Source organism: Ahaetulla prasina, chromosome 1 (genome assembly GCF_028640845.1).
Source record: "Ahaetulla prasina isolate Xishuangbanna chromosome 1, ASM2864084v1, whole genome shotgun sequence".
Taxonomy (NCBI): Eukaryota; Metazoa; Chordata; class Lepidosauria; order Squamata; family Colubridae; genus Ahaetulla; species Ahaetulla prasina.
Window position 1 is genome coordinate 236761223 of NC_080539.1, and position 17758 is coordinate 236778980.

The 17758-nt window shown below is 42.3% G+C and overlaps 1 protein-coding gene across 1 annotated transcript in view; it reads left to right on the plus strand.

Moving 5' to 3' along the window:
* The window catches only part of LOC131203499 (delta-like protein 4), a 116087-nt gene extending 114204 nt beyond the window's left edge, over positions 1–1883 (plus strand). Inside the window, exon 10 of the mRNA XM_058193835.1 lies at positions 1001–1883. Coding sequence (XP_058049818.1) covers positions 1001–1015 — 15 coding nt within the window. The 3' untranslated portion in view covers positions 1016–1883. The remainder of the gene's footprint in view (positions 1–1000) is intronic.
* Positions 1884–17758: the final 15875 nt, after the last annotated feature.

Here is a 17758-nt window from a genome sequence, read left to right on the forward strand (position 1 = left end):
TTGCAACATTATGTTGGAATAAAAATAGGAGACAGTAGGTGCCTAGTTATAAGAACTGGTGTAACTAAATTGGCTCTTTCCCTGTTTAAGATGTACAGAAATTTATTTATGGATTTAACTTCCAAGGTAGAGTTATTTATTTAATTTTTTCCCCTTAAGTCAATTTATATTGATGAACTAGCTTTTTAAAAATACATCAGAGCAGACCATTATAGCAAGGATCTGAAGTGCTTTGAATGCATGAAAATGATATTTAGATGTGTATCCATCATCCAATGAATCATACACGACTATATTTAGTGGTATTTATCACTATCATATATGATACCTTAATACTTTGTAATACGATTTTGCAACTTTTAACAACAAACAAATTGGATATAGTTACTGAGAGATCAGAAATCCTCTTCTCTTAGAAACGAATCAAACGCAAACTTTTGCATCCTGTTTCTGGATTTCTGCTAAAGGGTTTCTTGTAATCCTATAGATGCCCTCAATGCAAGTGATTATCTATAATTTACTTTCTTGTTTATCAGCTAAACTGTCGGGACATTGAATCACAAATCTGTATTGAATAAAAATGGGGAGAACACATTTAGTTTCTCATAAGGTTCTCATGTGGTATGGAAAACAGTAATTGGTGGCACCTCTGCTTTAGAGGGCAGCCAAAATATTTTAGCAATACAGCTATTTTATGCGTTGGAAGAGAAATCATCCCTTGCTTGAGGATTTCTCATTCGATACATACCTTAAACTCAGATCTCTCTTTTGGACTGCTAGGGAAGTGGAGGTGAACATTTGGGTGGCCTGGTGAAATCTAATTGGTTTTGGACAGTGACAAAAGTTAAAACTGAAAAAAGAATGTGGGGGAATAAGAGAATCAAAAGTAAGGCAACGCCAGCAAGACATTCAATGTTTCATGCTAAACTTGTTTGATGACAGTACATGAAACTGTTTGCAATCTAGTCTTATTGACTGAGTATGTACTTCTGTTTCACAGCTCTCCATACAATGACGAAAACAACAGGACAGTGAAGATACACATTTTGAAGTTATTGTGCAACCTTTTTAAAAAAAAGATTGGCTGAGAGTGCAGTGCAAAGGACTGATGAATTTCTCCTGCTTCTTACTCCTTTCCAAGCACTAAGTTCTGTGGAGAAATTGCTGATTTCAGAGCATACTCCAGAAACTTGAACAAGTTGCTGGTACCACCCTAAATGATATTTCTCTTTTGCTGTCTGTCTCAGCCTTAGCTATTTGCTACCTGTAAGTGCCAAACTCCAGTGTGACTTTGTTGGGTGCTGAAAATAACATTGTGTTGTGTTCATCTAGGTATGGGTGGTATACTAAAACTAACAACATTGGAGATGACAGTATTTCTCCATTATATTCTTTGTTGTTTCTTCTCTTTATTCCACCAGAACAGACACCGAGAGAAATGAGAATTTCACTTCTTTTCCTTAATAGAGTTGATTTTTCTCCCTTCATACATCATCACTTCCATGCCATGTTTTTGTACACAGCTTTACTGATGTGCTACACAGTCCTGACTGAAGCATATGGATTACACATTAGGATTGCTGTTATATTTTTCATGTGTTTTATCATAACAAAATATGTACTGGAAATAAAAATAAAATGGATAAGAGCAAAACATAGTGGAATGGATGCACAGCTTGCTGGACAATATTCAGAATCAAAATAATAGGGAAGAACATTTTTAATATCTTGGTTGCCCTTCAAGAAAACTCCAAAATATAAAAAGAATCAGAATAAAGAGAATTTCTGAATAAATCCAAATCAAAATGTGTGTGTGTTTTCTCTTCTTTTTAATGTAAGCCCAATAGCTTACATTATCTAGTTCTTTTGATGTTATCAGAAAATATTCCTGCACTCCATTGATAACCCTCACAATCTACTTCTTTTATTGATTAAAATTTATAAATTTGTTTTAAATCATCCAGAAGATAAAATATATCTATTTTATATTTATAAATATTTGTAAGATATAAAAGCACCTTTATCCCTTTAATATATTACCTATCAAGAAATCTTTACTGAATATCTTCTAAAATGGAGGATCTTGTTTTTGAATAAGGGGGAAAGAGAAGGAAACTTTTTTTTTTCAGTAAGAGTCATAAGTTTGCTAATACAATTTGGAACCAGGTTGGAACTCCAAGCACTTTAGTCTTTCCATCTATGTGTAGTCTGATAGACAAAGGAAGAATACGGATTTGTGAAGAGGAAGCAAAACACTTCGGATGTCCCAACACATTATAACTAGCTATGAGGTACAATTGTATAGTTAGCAAGCTTAATTTCCCCATTTTGTAGAAAATTGTCTGCCATGAGATGACCCTGATCTTAATTGGTAGGGTTTTTCCACTCAATACTCCTTGAGTGGAACTCATAGCTAAAGCTCCATTCAAGCACCAAAGAAGTGAAATAGCTTCTCTCTTCTAAATTTCCAGTTCCCCCTTTGATAACTAAGCACTGTCTAACAGGAAGAAAATGGTTCAACCCTGTAAAAACATATAAACTAAAACCAAATTAAGCACTAGTAAATTTGGCTACCTGAGAACACTTCACAAATGGTCTTAGAAGAAGCTGACAATTCCTCTTAAATGCTTTTAACTGAATTAACACTAATTCACCACTAACCAGATAATGAAGAACTGGAAATGGATGATCTCGGTTGCTGAATAGCAGCAATACTATAAAAAGAGAATGGCAGCCATGCATGCATATACCAATCTAGCAGTTTTCAGTGCTTTTTGTTGTTGTTGTTGTTAGCTATAAGTTGATACAGTTATTTTACTAGGCCACATTTAAAGAATCCACTAATTTCTTTCAGATCCCTAAAATTGTGTGCCTTAGTATAAGATGTGTCTATATCAATTAGTGATAGAAAAACAATATATGGCCAATAAGCAGCACATCCTGGTTTCTATTCAGGGAATATGCAAGTAATTAGGCATTAGTTTGGATTCACCAGTACTAATTCAATTTCCAAGTCACAAAATAATCCCCAAAAGAGAATGAGAAACGGAAGCCAAATGGAAGCTAAAAGTTGAATCAGTAACAGGTTAAAAATGAAAATCTGATTTTCAGACCTCTGGATTCAGAATAAATTGAAAAACAAACAATTACAATAGTGAAGGAGCACAAGTTTAAGAGTTCACACATAATAACAGAGCTCTATAAAATTAATCCTCAGCTGCTTGTACAAAGAAACAAACCTTCCATGATTATTTCACAGGTTTCCAACATCAATTCTGTGGGCAAGGTCTACAATGATCAGTGAACTTGTTATTGATGCCAAAAAAAGAACCACACGGGGCTAAACTGTATTATGAAATGCTCATTTCACAAGTATTGAGTTACTTAAGAGTTATAGATTCATTGGGAAGAAAAAGATCTGATTTACAGCATTGTTCATTTTTTGCTGTGGACAAAAAATCTCAGATGATTCTCTTCATTTAAAATACATTTCCATTGTACTATAATTGTGATACATTTGTGGAATAGTATGCCCTTTTTGTTCTGAGCATTTCATTTGATATTATCCAATAAAGGTCTAAAAAAGTGTTTGTATTCTGTTCTTGAAATAAATGCTGTCTATCAATACCTTTTCCAACAGAAATATATGCCATTTTCATGAATGGATGTCATCCAGTAAAAAAATGAAACAGTAACACTCAAAGTATCATCAAATCTTCTTTTAAATAAATACCATATGTAATAAGGTAAAATTGCAAGATTTTATTCACTAGCCATCTGTCCAAACCTACTAAGCTAAGAGAAACTCTCCATATATTTCTAAAATATTTATAGATTGAAGGTACCTTGGAGGTAGCATGTTTGGAAGCTAGTGAGTTTGAAAACGAGCTCAAAAGTTCACTCCAATGTTTCCAGGAAGTCATTGGAACAGAAGGCTGGCAACAGATGAGTGTTACAAGATTAAATTTAGGATAGCAATTACACTTTTCTTCAATTACCCAGAGAATCAATAAAAAGAAGAAGTTCCATTACCTTACCTCCATAATGGCTAAGATGGGCAGTGTTGATGAATAAGGAGCACTTGCTAATTGTGAATTTGGGACCTAAACCATATTTCATTTGCCCAGGATCTCTCGCTTTAGTTTTAGACGTTCTCGTTACATTAAGGTGCATCATAGCATTTCGCATTTCAAAGAGCAAAAAATGAATCTATATTAAGACAGAATTTGGAAAAGGGGAAAAGAAACATGACAAAATAAAGATAGGTGAAACTGCCAGGAAGACAGCAAATAGTAGGTTCCAGCCTTTAAAAGGGAAGCTGTATTTATACTCACCGAATTGATATAATGAATAAAACGTCTTCCTGCTCTATTTGTATAGCAAGCTAAGAAGGGAATTTACTGCGAAGAGAATATGTTTACAGTTACATAAATATCCAGCTTTTTTATATATCTTTAGTGGTACCCACTGTGGTTAGCGACAACGAATGGAGTCAAATCCACAGGGACTCCTTTTCTTTCCTTCCTTCCAGAATACTCTAAAAAATTTAAAACCTTCTCAATGAATATCCTGGGGGAAATGTTTCTCAGAGTTCTTTCCCAGCCTTGTAATATTGGCTCATGTATATCAATGATGCAGCAAAACAAAAACAAATTGTATCAAGTATATAATTGATACTTAATTATAAACTGCTACAATTGATATTTAATTAGAAACAATTGTCCAAATGGGATGGCAACGTAAATTTTTTAAAGACGTTAGTGTCAAGCGCCAGGGAAATCAGGAGATTCAGCCAGTTCAAATGAGTATAAAGATTTATTGCAAGCTTAAGTTCTCTACAAGAATCTGAGCTATTAATGGTCAATGGAAGTTAAGGAAGGAATTCAAGGTGGGCTGGGCTTAGATCTCTTGTGGGCACTCAAGGACTCATGACTGATGATGTTTGACCCCCTCCCTCAGGTCCTGCCTGGTCATCTCCTACATAAATAAATAGTATGTAGTATTTTATGGTCTTACAGGAGAGCCACATAATCTAGTTGGGGGTAAACAGTATTTACAGGGAGTAATGTAAATCGTTTTAAAAACCGTATTTAAAAATTAAAAATGTATACAGTAACTGTATATATCTAACAATGTGAGTCACACATATTCCGATTTGGCCTATTTATTTCAAATTTCTTTCTTTCTTTCTTTCTTTCTTTTATTTCTTTATTTCTTTGATTTTTATACCGCCCTTCTCCCGAAGGACTCAGGGCGGTGTACAGGCAACAATAAAATACAGACACTACAGTATACAATTTAAAATGCAAATTAAAAAACTTATTATAATTAGCCTAGAACTTTAAAAATTTATAAAAACCAAAACCCCATTTAAAATTAGTAAAAAATTTAAAATCGCTGCTCTGTTGGGTGGGAGCTTAACCTTTCAGGTCCAATTATAAAAGTGTTTCATCTGGATATTCAAACACTTCTTCTCCTCTTCTATAGTAGCCTTAGAAACAGATGAGGATTATAAGTCTTAATGAAGCATAGCTATCTCACAAAGCCATTGCAGAGAGCAGTCACAAGAACTAATACAATACAACTGTATAGAAAAGCAGCACAAAAGTCTGGAAAGTCCATTGGACTTTTCACACACACACACACACACCCATAGTCAGCAGTGTTTCACTGAGAATAAAATGTAACAACTTCAGATGTGAAATCTGCTGTTAGAAGAATTTTCTTGGCCAGATTTTCTGAGCCCGTTCATGAATAAGCACAATTGACAGCTGCTGGACGTAGAGTAGCTTATTCATTCAATCACACACAATGGTTGAAGGTAGCTTACAATGGTTGAAGGTAGCTGTCTATCTGTCTACCTGTAGAGGTAGATATAATGACAAGAAGGCTTTGATATGTGCAGATTGAGGTGCTCCTGTCCTGGGCTTTGATCCTGATGTGCATGTTGGATGTATTAGGATGTTGCCTGAGATGTGAAGTCCAGAAAGAAAGATTGCCCTCAGATACAGTATGTACTGTATATTCCTCCTTAAATATTATGAGCATGTCAAATTGGAGTATTGATATAAAATAGGGCCCCCAATGCCCAGTCCGTAGACTGGTATCAGTTCGCAGAATGCCAGCAACGAGTCTGCGCAAACAAGTGAAGCCCCATCTGTGGGATGCAAGCAGCATGCAAAACCACGCATTCTCCAGTCGTGGAAAATCCTTTTTCCCTGGAATCAGCCCTTGGTGCCCAAAAGGACTGGGGTGGGGGGGGCACAGACATAAAACATTTCCCTTATCAGCATAATCTGGCTAAAAGGGGAAGGGACACATCAGAAGCTTTTAACTTCGAACACAGCAAAGGACAATTCTTTCTGAGCAAAAGCTTAATCTACATTTTAAGTGAGCAAATTACTGATTCTCTTATCATTTACGGAGGGGCTGGCACAACAAGAAGGGTGAGAAGGAATGAATAAACAAACAAGGAAAGGTGAGGAAGAAAGAGTAAGGAAAATCAGGAAGAGCTTATATTGTGTGACTTCTTTGAAACAATATATTTCTTAGTCATTTCAAGTGTCACAGCACTATTGCTCTCTCTGGACAGCCTGCTATGGTCCAAGAGGCACTGCTGATAACTGAATGTCACAAGAGGGGGAAAACTCATGCTCTGGAGAAGATAACCATAAATTTCAGCAAGTTCTGCAGACATGTTTAAATTTGCTTGGCTCTGCTTTTTTTTACATCTCTACAGCAACAGTAACATTTTATGCTGCCACCTTGTGCTGTGAAACCCCAGTGCTACTTTCTTTTTCTATAGAAGTACATCAGAAAAAGGCACTGAGTAGCTCAATAATTCTTTGTTCTTCTCCATCCTACTGTCTATGCCAGAGTTTGGTAGCATCAGGTGAATAATCAAGCAGCTACCACTCTGTAAAGGAAGTACAACCAAATCAAAGTATTTTAATAATCTCAACTAAGAGCCATGAAAGAGCCATGAAAGAACCATCTAGACAAAGAGCACAGACTGTGGCTGCAAGGCAAGCCACCTCTCCAAAAATTGATATCAAATTGTAGTGGTTATTACATCAAAATGAGTCTGGGGTAGTGGTTAAAACACCCAGCAAGAAACCAGGGGATCATGAATTCTAGTCTCATTTTGGGCATGGAAACATATTTGTTTTTGTTATGTATTAACAGTTGTACCTTTAAATATTTGAGCGGGAAATCAGCACGTTGCTGATTGGACGAAGCCTCCTGCAGAACTGTATAAAAGGAGAGGTTTTTCCCCCAGCCTGTTGCTGGGTTCACCCTATATTAAAGAGCTGTTGTCACTACCCTGGTCTCCAGCCTCGTTACTTCCCGAACTTAACATTGGCGACGAGGATGGGATTTCGAGGCTGAGGAGAACCAGAACCGAGCTGAAGCACGATAGACCCGAACCCAGCAAATCCAGGGCAGAAAAGGCGAGATGGCCAGTTACACTCCACCTGCACCGTTCGACCCGGCTAAGGAGAAATGGGGGACGTATATGACCCGTTTGAAAGTTTCCTAGAAGCCAACGAACTGCAGGAGTTCCGACAACCGAAAAGGGCTTATTTCTTAAGCCACTGCGGTCGGAGGTCATTGACATCGCGGAAGCCCTGGCAGAGCCAACACCGTTGCAGTCGGTGTCGTGGCCAACTCTACAGACTTTGCTAAGAACCACTTTGCCCCAACACCGCCGTCCAAATACGTGCGCGGTTTGAATTCGGGAGCGAAGACAGATGGAGGCGAGTCTATCGGTGATTACATGGCCGCCCTGAGAAAGCGTCCAAGGACTGCGGATACCGTGATCTAGAGCGAGGTGCTCCTCGAGCAACTCATCCGAGGGTCAAAGACATCCGTTTGCGGCGCGGCGGCTGCTAGCAAAGAGCAACCTACTGGCCAGCGCTCTGGGCGAAGCCAGAGCACATGAAATGTCATCCCAAGCGGCAGAGACTGCAAGCCGGTTCCCAAAAGGCGAGCGAAGGCAACCCGGTACACCAGGAGGAGGTTCAGACCGAATCCGACGGTGAGGCGAGGAAGGGTCTGCCGCGCAGCGACAAAGGGACCGTGATGAATCGGAAGCTGCGGTCAACACCAGCGGCAACGCTGCAAATTTAAAGATGCGATATGTCGGTGTGTGGGAAGAAAAGGGCACCTAGCTCAAGTTTGTCGGCGGCCCAACCTTCCGCCGAAAATTCAAATCGGCCAATCAGGCGGAATCGGCAAAGCGACCCGCGATTGGCTCAAACAAAAAGCGCGATTCAACCAAACAACGGTGGTCATAGGCGCGCCTCGACCAAAGTGGAGAAGAAGATCTTCACCAGGCCAAAAATAGAGGAGTGCGGTGCCGGCTTGAAGTGGACACGGGATCAGCGATCACCATCATGTCCTGGGACACTTTGGCGAAGTCGCTGCCGTCCGTCATGAGCGCCACCTGCAAGCACAGCGACTACGAGTCCACGACTACCAGGGGAATCGCATCCCTGTTCGAGGACCACCTCCGTCCGAGTGAGTCACGGCCCTCACAAAGACCCTGCCCATCACGATCGTCGAAGGAACTCTGCCCAGTCTGTTGGGACTAGACTGGTTTCGTGCCCTGGGCATGGGGTGACTGGCATCTACAGAAGTGACTGCAATTTGAAAGACATTCTCTTTAACGAGTTCGAAGATGTCTTCAAGGACTGCCTGGGCAAGTACAAGGGGACCCTATTTCCATTCAACTTAGACCCCAGGTAGCCCCATTAGGCTTAAAGCGAGGAGAGTCCTTTGCCTAAAACCAAAATCGATAAGGAGCTGGACAAGCTCATAAATCAGGGAATTTTGGTGCCAGTCGATCACGCAAAGTGGGAGGCGTAATCGTCACCCCATCAAACCGGACGGGTCAATTAGAATTTGCGCTGACTACAAGGCGGCTTAACAAAGCCTTACAGAAAAGCGCGTGCACCGGTTCCGTGGTGCAACACTTATTGCACTCTTTGGGGCAAGGGCAAGTCTTTGCAAAGTTAGACTTGGCCCAAGCCTACCAACAACTGCCAGTGACGCCCGCTGGCGAAGCCCAAGCGATTGTGACACACAGGGGGCCTTCAAGTGCACCGATTGCAATTTGGGGTTAGTGTGGCACCAGGGCTGTTCCAAAACCTGATGGAACGACTACTGCAAGGGCTCCCAGGGTAGTTCCTACTTGATGATGTCCTAATTTCAGGGAAAACATGGAGGAATTGGAGGCGTTTAAGAAAGGTCTTGAGCATTTTCGGACAGCGGGTTAAAAGTCAAGACAAATAAATGCCAGATAGGGGTCGAATCGTCGATTTCTTGGGCTACGGATAGACAAGAAGAATTCACCCTACTGAGAGCAAGGTTAAGGCAATTAGGAAGGCTCCAGCGCCCAAAAACAAAGCAGAGCTGCAGGCATTCCTGGGATTGGTTAATTTTCGCGGTCTTTTAAAGAACAAAGCAACCATTCTTGGAACCGCTGCATAGGCTCTTAGGAAAAATACTGTTTGGTCTTGGGAAAGTCAGAAAATAGGGCTTTTGAAGCAGTAAAGAACCTGCTCTCAAGTGATAGCCTGCTCATCCAATACCACGACTCACTACCCTAGTGCTGGTTTGCGATGCATCCCCTTATGGGGTGGGGCTGTACTCAGCCATAGACTTCAAGCGGCACAGAAGCCCCTATAGCGTTCTACTCTAGAGCGATGTCCTCCCAGAGGAACTACAGCCAATTAGACAAAGAAGCACTAGCCATTGTATCAGGGTCAAAAATTCCATGAGTATGTCTTTGGGCGAATTTTGAAATCGTGACTGACCACAGACCGTTACTAGGATTACTGGCTGGCGACCGCCCAACGCCTGTGGCACTTTCGCCACGCTTGACCGATGGACTATATTTTTAGCCGCTTATTCATACAAGCTGCAGCATCGACCGGAAAGAAGTGGGGCATGCAGGCGCGTTGAGCCGATGCCCACTGCCAGGGGCGACCGAAGACCCCACTCGGGACACCCATCCTCCTTATTGACTCGTTGGACTCTGGCCCAGTCACATCGAAGGAAGTGGCTCGGGCATCATACCGGGACATTGTGTTAAGGACTGTACTCGGTTGGGTACAGAGAGGGTGGCCCGCTGCGGGCGAGCAGTTCAAAAATTTGTTAAAAAGCGAGATGAGCTCTCGGCTCAAGGGGTGCCTGTTATGGGGTGATCGTGTAATAATTCCTGTTAAGTTAAGGGCAAGGTATTGGACCTCCTCCACGAGGTCACCCAGGCATCGTAAGGATGAAGGGGTTAGCTAGAAGCTATGTATGGTGGCCACTCATGGATGCAGAGATTGCTGAGAGGGTAGGAAATGCCAAGCTTGCCAAGAGTCCAGACCGCTACCCCAACAGCCCCAGTCAGAGAATGGGAAAAGCCCCAAGGGCCGTGGTCAAGAATCCACATTGACTTTGCTGGCCCTTTCACGTAAGCGTTCCTAGTGGTGGTGGGCGCATATTCCAAATGGTTGGAATCATACTCATGAAGTCCACCACGGCCGAGGCAGTAATCGCAACACTCGCCACCTATTCGCAACTCACGGGTTGCGGACACTCTGGTGTCCGACAATGAGCCCAATTCACGGCAGCCCAGTTTGAAGAGTACCTGGCAGAGGAAGGCATCCGACATGCCCTCTCTGCGCCTTTCCACCCTGCGTCGAATGGCCTTGCAGGCGTTCCGTCCGGGCGCTAAGGAGGCATTGTCCAGGCTCCAGCCAGGTGACTGGCAAACAAAATAGACTTTTCCTGGCCGTCAGCACAGAACCCCAAGCACAGCCACTGGGAAAAGCCCAGCGAATTGCTAATGGGAATGAAACTCCGGTGCCCACTTGACGTTTGAACCCCATTACACCCGAGGGTTACAAGGGGAACTAGAAAAGACAAGGAAATGAGCATAGGCGACGGTGTGGGCCCGAAACTATGGGGCGGCCCGAGTTGGGTCGCAGGACAAGTAACAAGATAACAGGCCCAAAATCGTGCGTGGTAGAGCTACCAGACAACCGAGTGTGGCGGCGCCACATAGATCAGTTAAGGAAACGAATAACTGACCAAACCAAACCAATAGAGACAGGTAATGACCAATACCACTTTGTATCCACAGCTGACAATGACCCCGCGGAGGCGCAAGACTTAGCTGGGGTCCCAGAGTTCCAGCGGCGCCATCAGGTCCCAGGGAAGCAGCAGGAAAATTCCAAAATTAATCCAAGGCGGATGGCCAAGAAAAAGTCGGCCAATAATCCGGAGCCCGATGGCTCAGAGAAGAGCTGGGAGGAGAAAACAGCCCCTCCGACCAGCTCAAAACTCCACCAGAACTGAACCGCGAGGTCAGAAAGAACTAGGAGGCGCCCAGGTTATTTGCGTGACTCATTGAAAAATAACATGTAAATAAATATGTAAATAGAGACAAAGTGTTTTCTGGGAGGGGAGGAGTGTTATGTATTAACAGTTGTACCTTTAAATATTTGAGCGGGAAATCAGCACGTTGCTGATTGGACGAAGCCTCCTGCAGAACTGTATAAAAGGAGAGGTTTTTCCCCCAGCCTGTTGCTGGGTTCACCCTATATTAAAGAGCTGTTGTCACTACCCTGGTCTCCAGCCTCGTTACTTCCCGAACTTAACAGTTTTGAAATGGTCTTGCTATGAAAAAGATTTGGAAGCAGTACTTTGGATTTCAACCAAGCTTAACTATGGTCGCTTTCTACTACTCATTAAAACAACCATGTCTTTTTCATGGGCTTGAAAAGGAAAAGTAGCAGCTGCTTAAAAGAGTTAGTTTATTCAAGTGAATCTGTCTCCTTAAAGTGGGGTTACCTTTTTTTCAGGTTCATGAAGAACTCTGAAAGAAAAGGGGCTGCTTTGAATGAATATCTGGGAGGCACTGTACTTGTATAAATTGTAAAGCACTTCCCAAATTGTTGTCAAAGTATGTAAGAGCTTGGAAGTTGAACACTGTAATGTTCCTGAAAGCAGAAGCATGACCTGAGCAATTATTCATCATTGGGAATTGTTGAGAATTGGGTGATGTGTAAATTGAACGAATAACTAAAACTATTATTTTATAAATAAAATGAGAAAGGATGTCTAGTCATAGGAAATAAGTTGTAGTCATGGGCAAAGCCTATTATGTAACTAGTCACAGACCATCATATGAAATGGCTAAAGTATATGTTCATGTATGGACTAAGAAGAAAGATGGAGAAAATGACTGTGGAATCATAGATAAGGAAGGAACAGATTTCCTTACTTCTCTATTTATGCTCTATTTCCCCCTTAGTGTCAGGAAATCACATGACAGGAAGAATTAGTGCCATTGGCTTCGGATCGCCAACACAAAGTCCTACTAAATTTAACCCCTTGGCCTGAAAAAGATGCGCATTTCTGCTTTAGATGTTTGTTCCCAAGAATGGCCCACCACAAGAAAATTTAGAGTTAACCCAAGCTATAGCTCTGCGTGGATTATACTGCAGTTTATAACATTTTTAAAAAATTATTTTTAGATAACAACTTGCCCTTAAAAAGACAAGAAAAACTATTTAAATCACGCTATTTAAATATTGTGATTTAACACTTTATATTAAATAAATACAAAAATATTCAACTATACTTTCATTATACCTTCAAAACAAAAAGAAAATCTTGAAATGGTGAGAACAATAAAAGATATAATTCTCATTATTCATATGAAAATCAGAAGAACTCAGTCCATCTCTCTGAACTTTTACATTAGAATAAATCACTATTCATAACTGCAACATAACTCAGACCTTTCAAAAATTCAGAAAGACAAAATAAGTGTCACCCTAGGAGAAAGAGTGAAGAATTCAAACTGTGTGTTTGGGTAATGAAAAACCAATTAAATAATGCAATGGGGAAATGATCTACAGGCATACTTCGAAAAGGAACTCCTCTTTTTATCTGCATGAAAAGTGTAGCCTGGAAACCAACAATTCAATCAGGACATTGAAGTTCTGCATAAAAAAAAATAATTACTGGTAAGATTTATCTGATTGCTCTGCCCGGAGGTGGTATTCAGCGGGTTCGAACTGGTTTGGGCAAACCGGTAGCAGAAATCGCAGGTGGGCCCATCCACACCCACCCACCCACCCCAGCTCTATGCCGTCCTATTTAGGCACATTTTTGAAGCCAGGCGCATGTGCGGAAGGCAGGCAAGTGTGAGAATGGAGCGCATGCACACACGGTGAACCAGTAGTAACAAAATGTAAAACTCACCACTGGCCCTGCCCATTTAATATTTGGTTTGTCCATTAGAAGGAGCCCTGATGAGATAACAGAAAACAAAACTAAGAAGTGCAGAAAGGGTGCAGAGAAGAGCAACAAAGATGATTAGGAGACTCAAGGATAAAACATATGAAGAATGGTTGCAGGAACTGTATATGTCTAGTTTAATGAAAAGAAGGACTAGGGGAGACATAATAGCAGTATTCCAATATCTCAAGGGTTGCAACAAAGAAGAGGGAGTCTATTCTATTCTCCAAAGCACCTGGTGGTAGAACAAGAAGCAATGGGTAGAAACTAATCAAGGAGAGAAGCAAATTAGAACTAAGGAGAAATTTCCTGACGGTTAGAACAATTAATCAGTGGAACAACTTGCCTGCAGAAGTTGTGAATGCTCCAACACTGGAAATTTTTAAGAAAATGTTGGATAACCATTTGTCTGAAATGGTGTAGGGTTTCCTGCCTGGGCAGGGGGTTGGACTAGAAGACCTCCAAGGTCCCTTCCAATTCTGTTATTATTATTATTAAGTAGTAAAATTAAAAGATAATAAATTTAGGTTGCATTCAGAATTAAATCTTATCAAAGGTTATATGCCAGTTCTCAACCTATATCTGTCACATGGATCTCATTTCATTCGTATCTTTCACAGCAGAGCCAAACTAATGGCTGCTTCTAAATCCAAGTTATAGCTCAGTTCAAAAGGACACAAATACACAATTTAGATGTAAAAACCCTTTAATGACAGCTTCAGGCATTCCACAACTGAGAAAACATTTATTGAGTGTCACATGCAAGAACAGCCAGGAGACTTTCAGGTCATATATAGCTTCTGGAAAGAACTTTTGACAGGAATATAATCAAAGGCAATTGAGATGCAGGAGAAAGGAAAGAATAGATAAAATGGAATATTAAGGAATTAAACAATTAAACACTTGGTGTCAGGCAAACATAAATAATACAGTAATTGAAACTAAAAGATTCTGGAGGCAGAAATGGCACATATACTAACTACATTTAATATAAAAATAGTGTGCATGTCAACTTACTGTCGGTGTAATTTTCTCCATTTTGTTGAAAATGCTTTTTTTTCTTAGAAGATTTAATATAGCATAATAGCTATAGCACTTAGACTTATATATAGGGCTTTACAGACCTCTCTCTAAGTGGTTTGCAGAATCAGCATATTTCCCCCAATATGCTGGGGGGGGGGATATGCTGAATCCTCATTTTATTGACCTTGGAAGACTGGAAGGCTGAGTCAACCTTGAGCCAGTGAGAATCAAACTGCCAAACTGATTGCAGTGGGCATTCAGGAGAAGTAGCCTGCAGTACTGCATTCTAACCATGGTGCAACCACAGCTCAGCACATATTAATATTTGTTGCCCTTTTTTCATCCTCTAAATCATTTTTCTGACATTTTTTAGTTCTGCTTAGTATGAGTACAGGGATGGGCTTCAAAAATTTTAATAAGGGGTTCTCTGCCCGGTTGCTGGGTGGATGTGGCCATGCGGGCGTGGCCTAGTTGGCCTCCTGCATCACGGCAGGGGGTGTTTTTGCCCTCCCCGGGCTCCAGAGTCTTTCCTCGAGCCTTCAGGAGGGCGAAAATGACCTCCCTGTTTCTGGCCTTCCCAATCTTCCGGTAGGCCCATTTTTTTGCCCTCCCCAAGCCTCTGCGCGCCCTGCACTTACTTGCATCCAAAACTCCCCTCCAACGGGAAGGGGTGGGACTAGCTAGGAGTGGAATTTGGGGGTTCTCCGAACTGCACAGAATCTTAGCTAGAGGTTCTCCCGAACCCCTGCGAACCCCCAGCAGCCCACCCCTGTATGAGTAGTCAAGGAACCTATGATCTGGCACTTGTGAAATAGTTTTAGAGAAAATCTAGCTCTATGGTAGAAAATTTGTACTGAGGAGGCTTTTGTTTATATAGCTGAATGTACTTTGGCTTCTCTGTGCAGAGATTCTATTATTAGTTTGGCTTCAATGGAAGCCAATTCTCACGTAGGAGTCAACAGAAAGTTGCTAATACAGACTTCTATATTGCACAAATAAATGCTTGTTTATTGATGCAACTTCCTACGGTGGGGAGGGGGGACATAATAACCATAAGTACTTGGTGAACAAGGCTCTCCTCAATAGTCAGATTCTGATCTTAATTATTAGGGGATTTTTTCCCCTTTCACAGAAAAGCTGATGAATTATTTATGTTTGTATGTATGGGAACCAGGGACCAAAGATATCATTATAATTAGTAATATAAGACTCCGATGATTGGAGAAACTTGTTTGGGCCAAACTAGGCCTGCTTTAAAATTAGAGAGCCTCTCATTTTTAAGCAGGCTTGGTTTGGCCTAAATTTATTCACTCTAATCACCAGAGTCTTGAATAACAAATTACATTCCTATACAATATGCAGAGATGTTTTAAAACTTCAAAGTAAACAAAGAAATTACAATTATGGGGATAAAATGTCCACAAACTATTGAAAGAAAGCCCAAAGGAGGGAAGGGAATGGGGGAGATCTGGAATCTTTTGCCTGATTGGATGTAGTTGATGTTAAGTCTGTAATGTATTTGAAACTTTAGGAGGGAAGTTTGGGGCGGGAACTAGCACGTTGCTGATTGGTTGAAGCCTCAGCCAAAATAGTATTTAAAGAGGGGTTTTTGCCTGTTGTTTTTGCTGGGATCATATAAACTAAAGAGCTGTTGTCACTCACTGGTCTCCTGCCTCTTTATTGCCCAAACTTAACATTGGCGACGAAGGTGGGATATTGAGGCAGTGAGTCTGGGAAAAAGAGCTGAAGGAGCAAAGGAATTCGCGAACCCAGCCAGTTTCAAAGGGCGGATATTAGCAATGTCCAGCTACACGCCGCCAGCGCCATTTGACCCAGCCAAGGAGAAATGGGGGTTGTACATGGCTCGTTTCGAGTGTTTCCTCGAAGCAAACGAACTACAAGGAGTCTCTGATAATTGGAAGCGAGCGTACTTTCTGAGCCACTGCGGTCCAGAGGTTTTCGATACCGCGGAGTCACTTTCAGAGCCAACGCCGGTACAATCGGTACCGTGGCAAACACTACAAACAACACTTCGAGCGCACTACGCACCGGTACCCTTAAAGTTCGTAGAACGGTTCGAGTTGAGGCAACGGGTACAGTGAGAGGGCGAATCGATAAGCGTGTACATGGCCGCGTTGAGGAAAGCCGTGAACCACTGTGAGTACAGAGATTTGGAGGACTCCTTACTCGAACAACTCATTTGTGGGGTCAGGGACATCCGACTACAAAGGCGGCTGCTGTCTAAGAGCAACCTGACTTTGGCAATAGCCTTGGACGAGGCCAGGGCTCACGAGATGTCCACCAAAGCGGCGGAGACCTTGAAAAAGCCGAACGCGCAGGGTGCCGGAGCGAAAACAACACCGGTCCACAGCGAGGAAGTCCAGGCCGAATCGGAAGGTGAGGAAGAGGAAGAGGTTTTCCACACCGGGAGGCTGGAGAGGGGTGACCGGGACGAATGCGTGAGTTGCGGGGGCCAACACCAACAACAAAACTGCAGGTTCAAGGACGCGGTTTGTCAGCGGTGCGAAAAGAAAGGACGCATAGCTCAGGCCTGTCGAGCCCCCCAACCTTCCCACCAAAAATTCAAACCGACCAATCAGAGCGCGGGAGCAGCGAAGCGGCCCAGGATTGGTCCATTCAAAAAGGGCGCGAAGTTAAATCAGACCACTGTGAGAGTGGGCCACGCATCGACACGACTAGAAAAGAAGATTTTTACCAAAACATACATTGAAGGGGTACCGTGCCAAATGGAGGTGGACACCATCGTGAGGGACTTGCCAGCCATTGCAAAGCGCCAGCTACAAACCCAGAAGCTGAGAGTGCAAGACTACCAGGGAAATCGGATCCCTGTTCGAGGGGTCACGTCCGTCAAAGTCAAGTATGGACAATTCAAGAAGACCCTGCCAATCACTGTAGTAGATGGAATTCTACCGAGTTTGCTAGGGCTGGACTGGTTCCGGGCTTTGGGCATGGGAGTGACCGGGGTCTACAGAAACGAAGTCAACCTCAAGGATGAACTGCTGAAGGAGTTCAAGGACGTCTTCAAGGACTGCCTGGGCAAGTACGCGGGGACCCCTATTTCTTTCAATCTAGACCCACAAGTTGCTCCCATCAGGTTAAAGGCTAGGAGGGTCCCATTTGCCCTAAAGCCCAAGATTGACAGGGAATTAGACAAGCTAGTAAGCCAGGGAATACTAGTCCCCGTCGACCATGCAAAATTGGAGACACCCATAGTGACCCCAGTCAAACCGGACGGATCAGTCCGGATTTGTGCTGACTACAAGGCAACGCTTAACAAAGCATTGCAGAAGAGCGCATACCCCGTCCCAGTAGTGCAACACTTGCTGCACTCGTTAGGACAAGGGCAGGTTTTCGCCAAACTCGATTTGGCTCAAGCCTACCAGCAACTACCCGTAGATAGCAGCACAGCCGA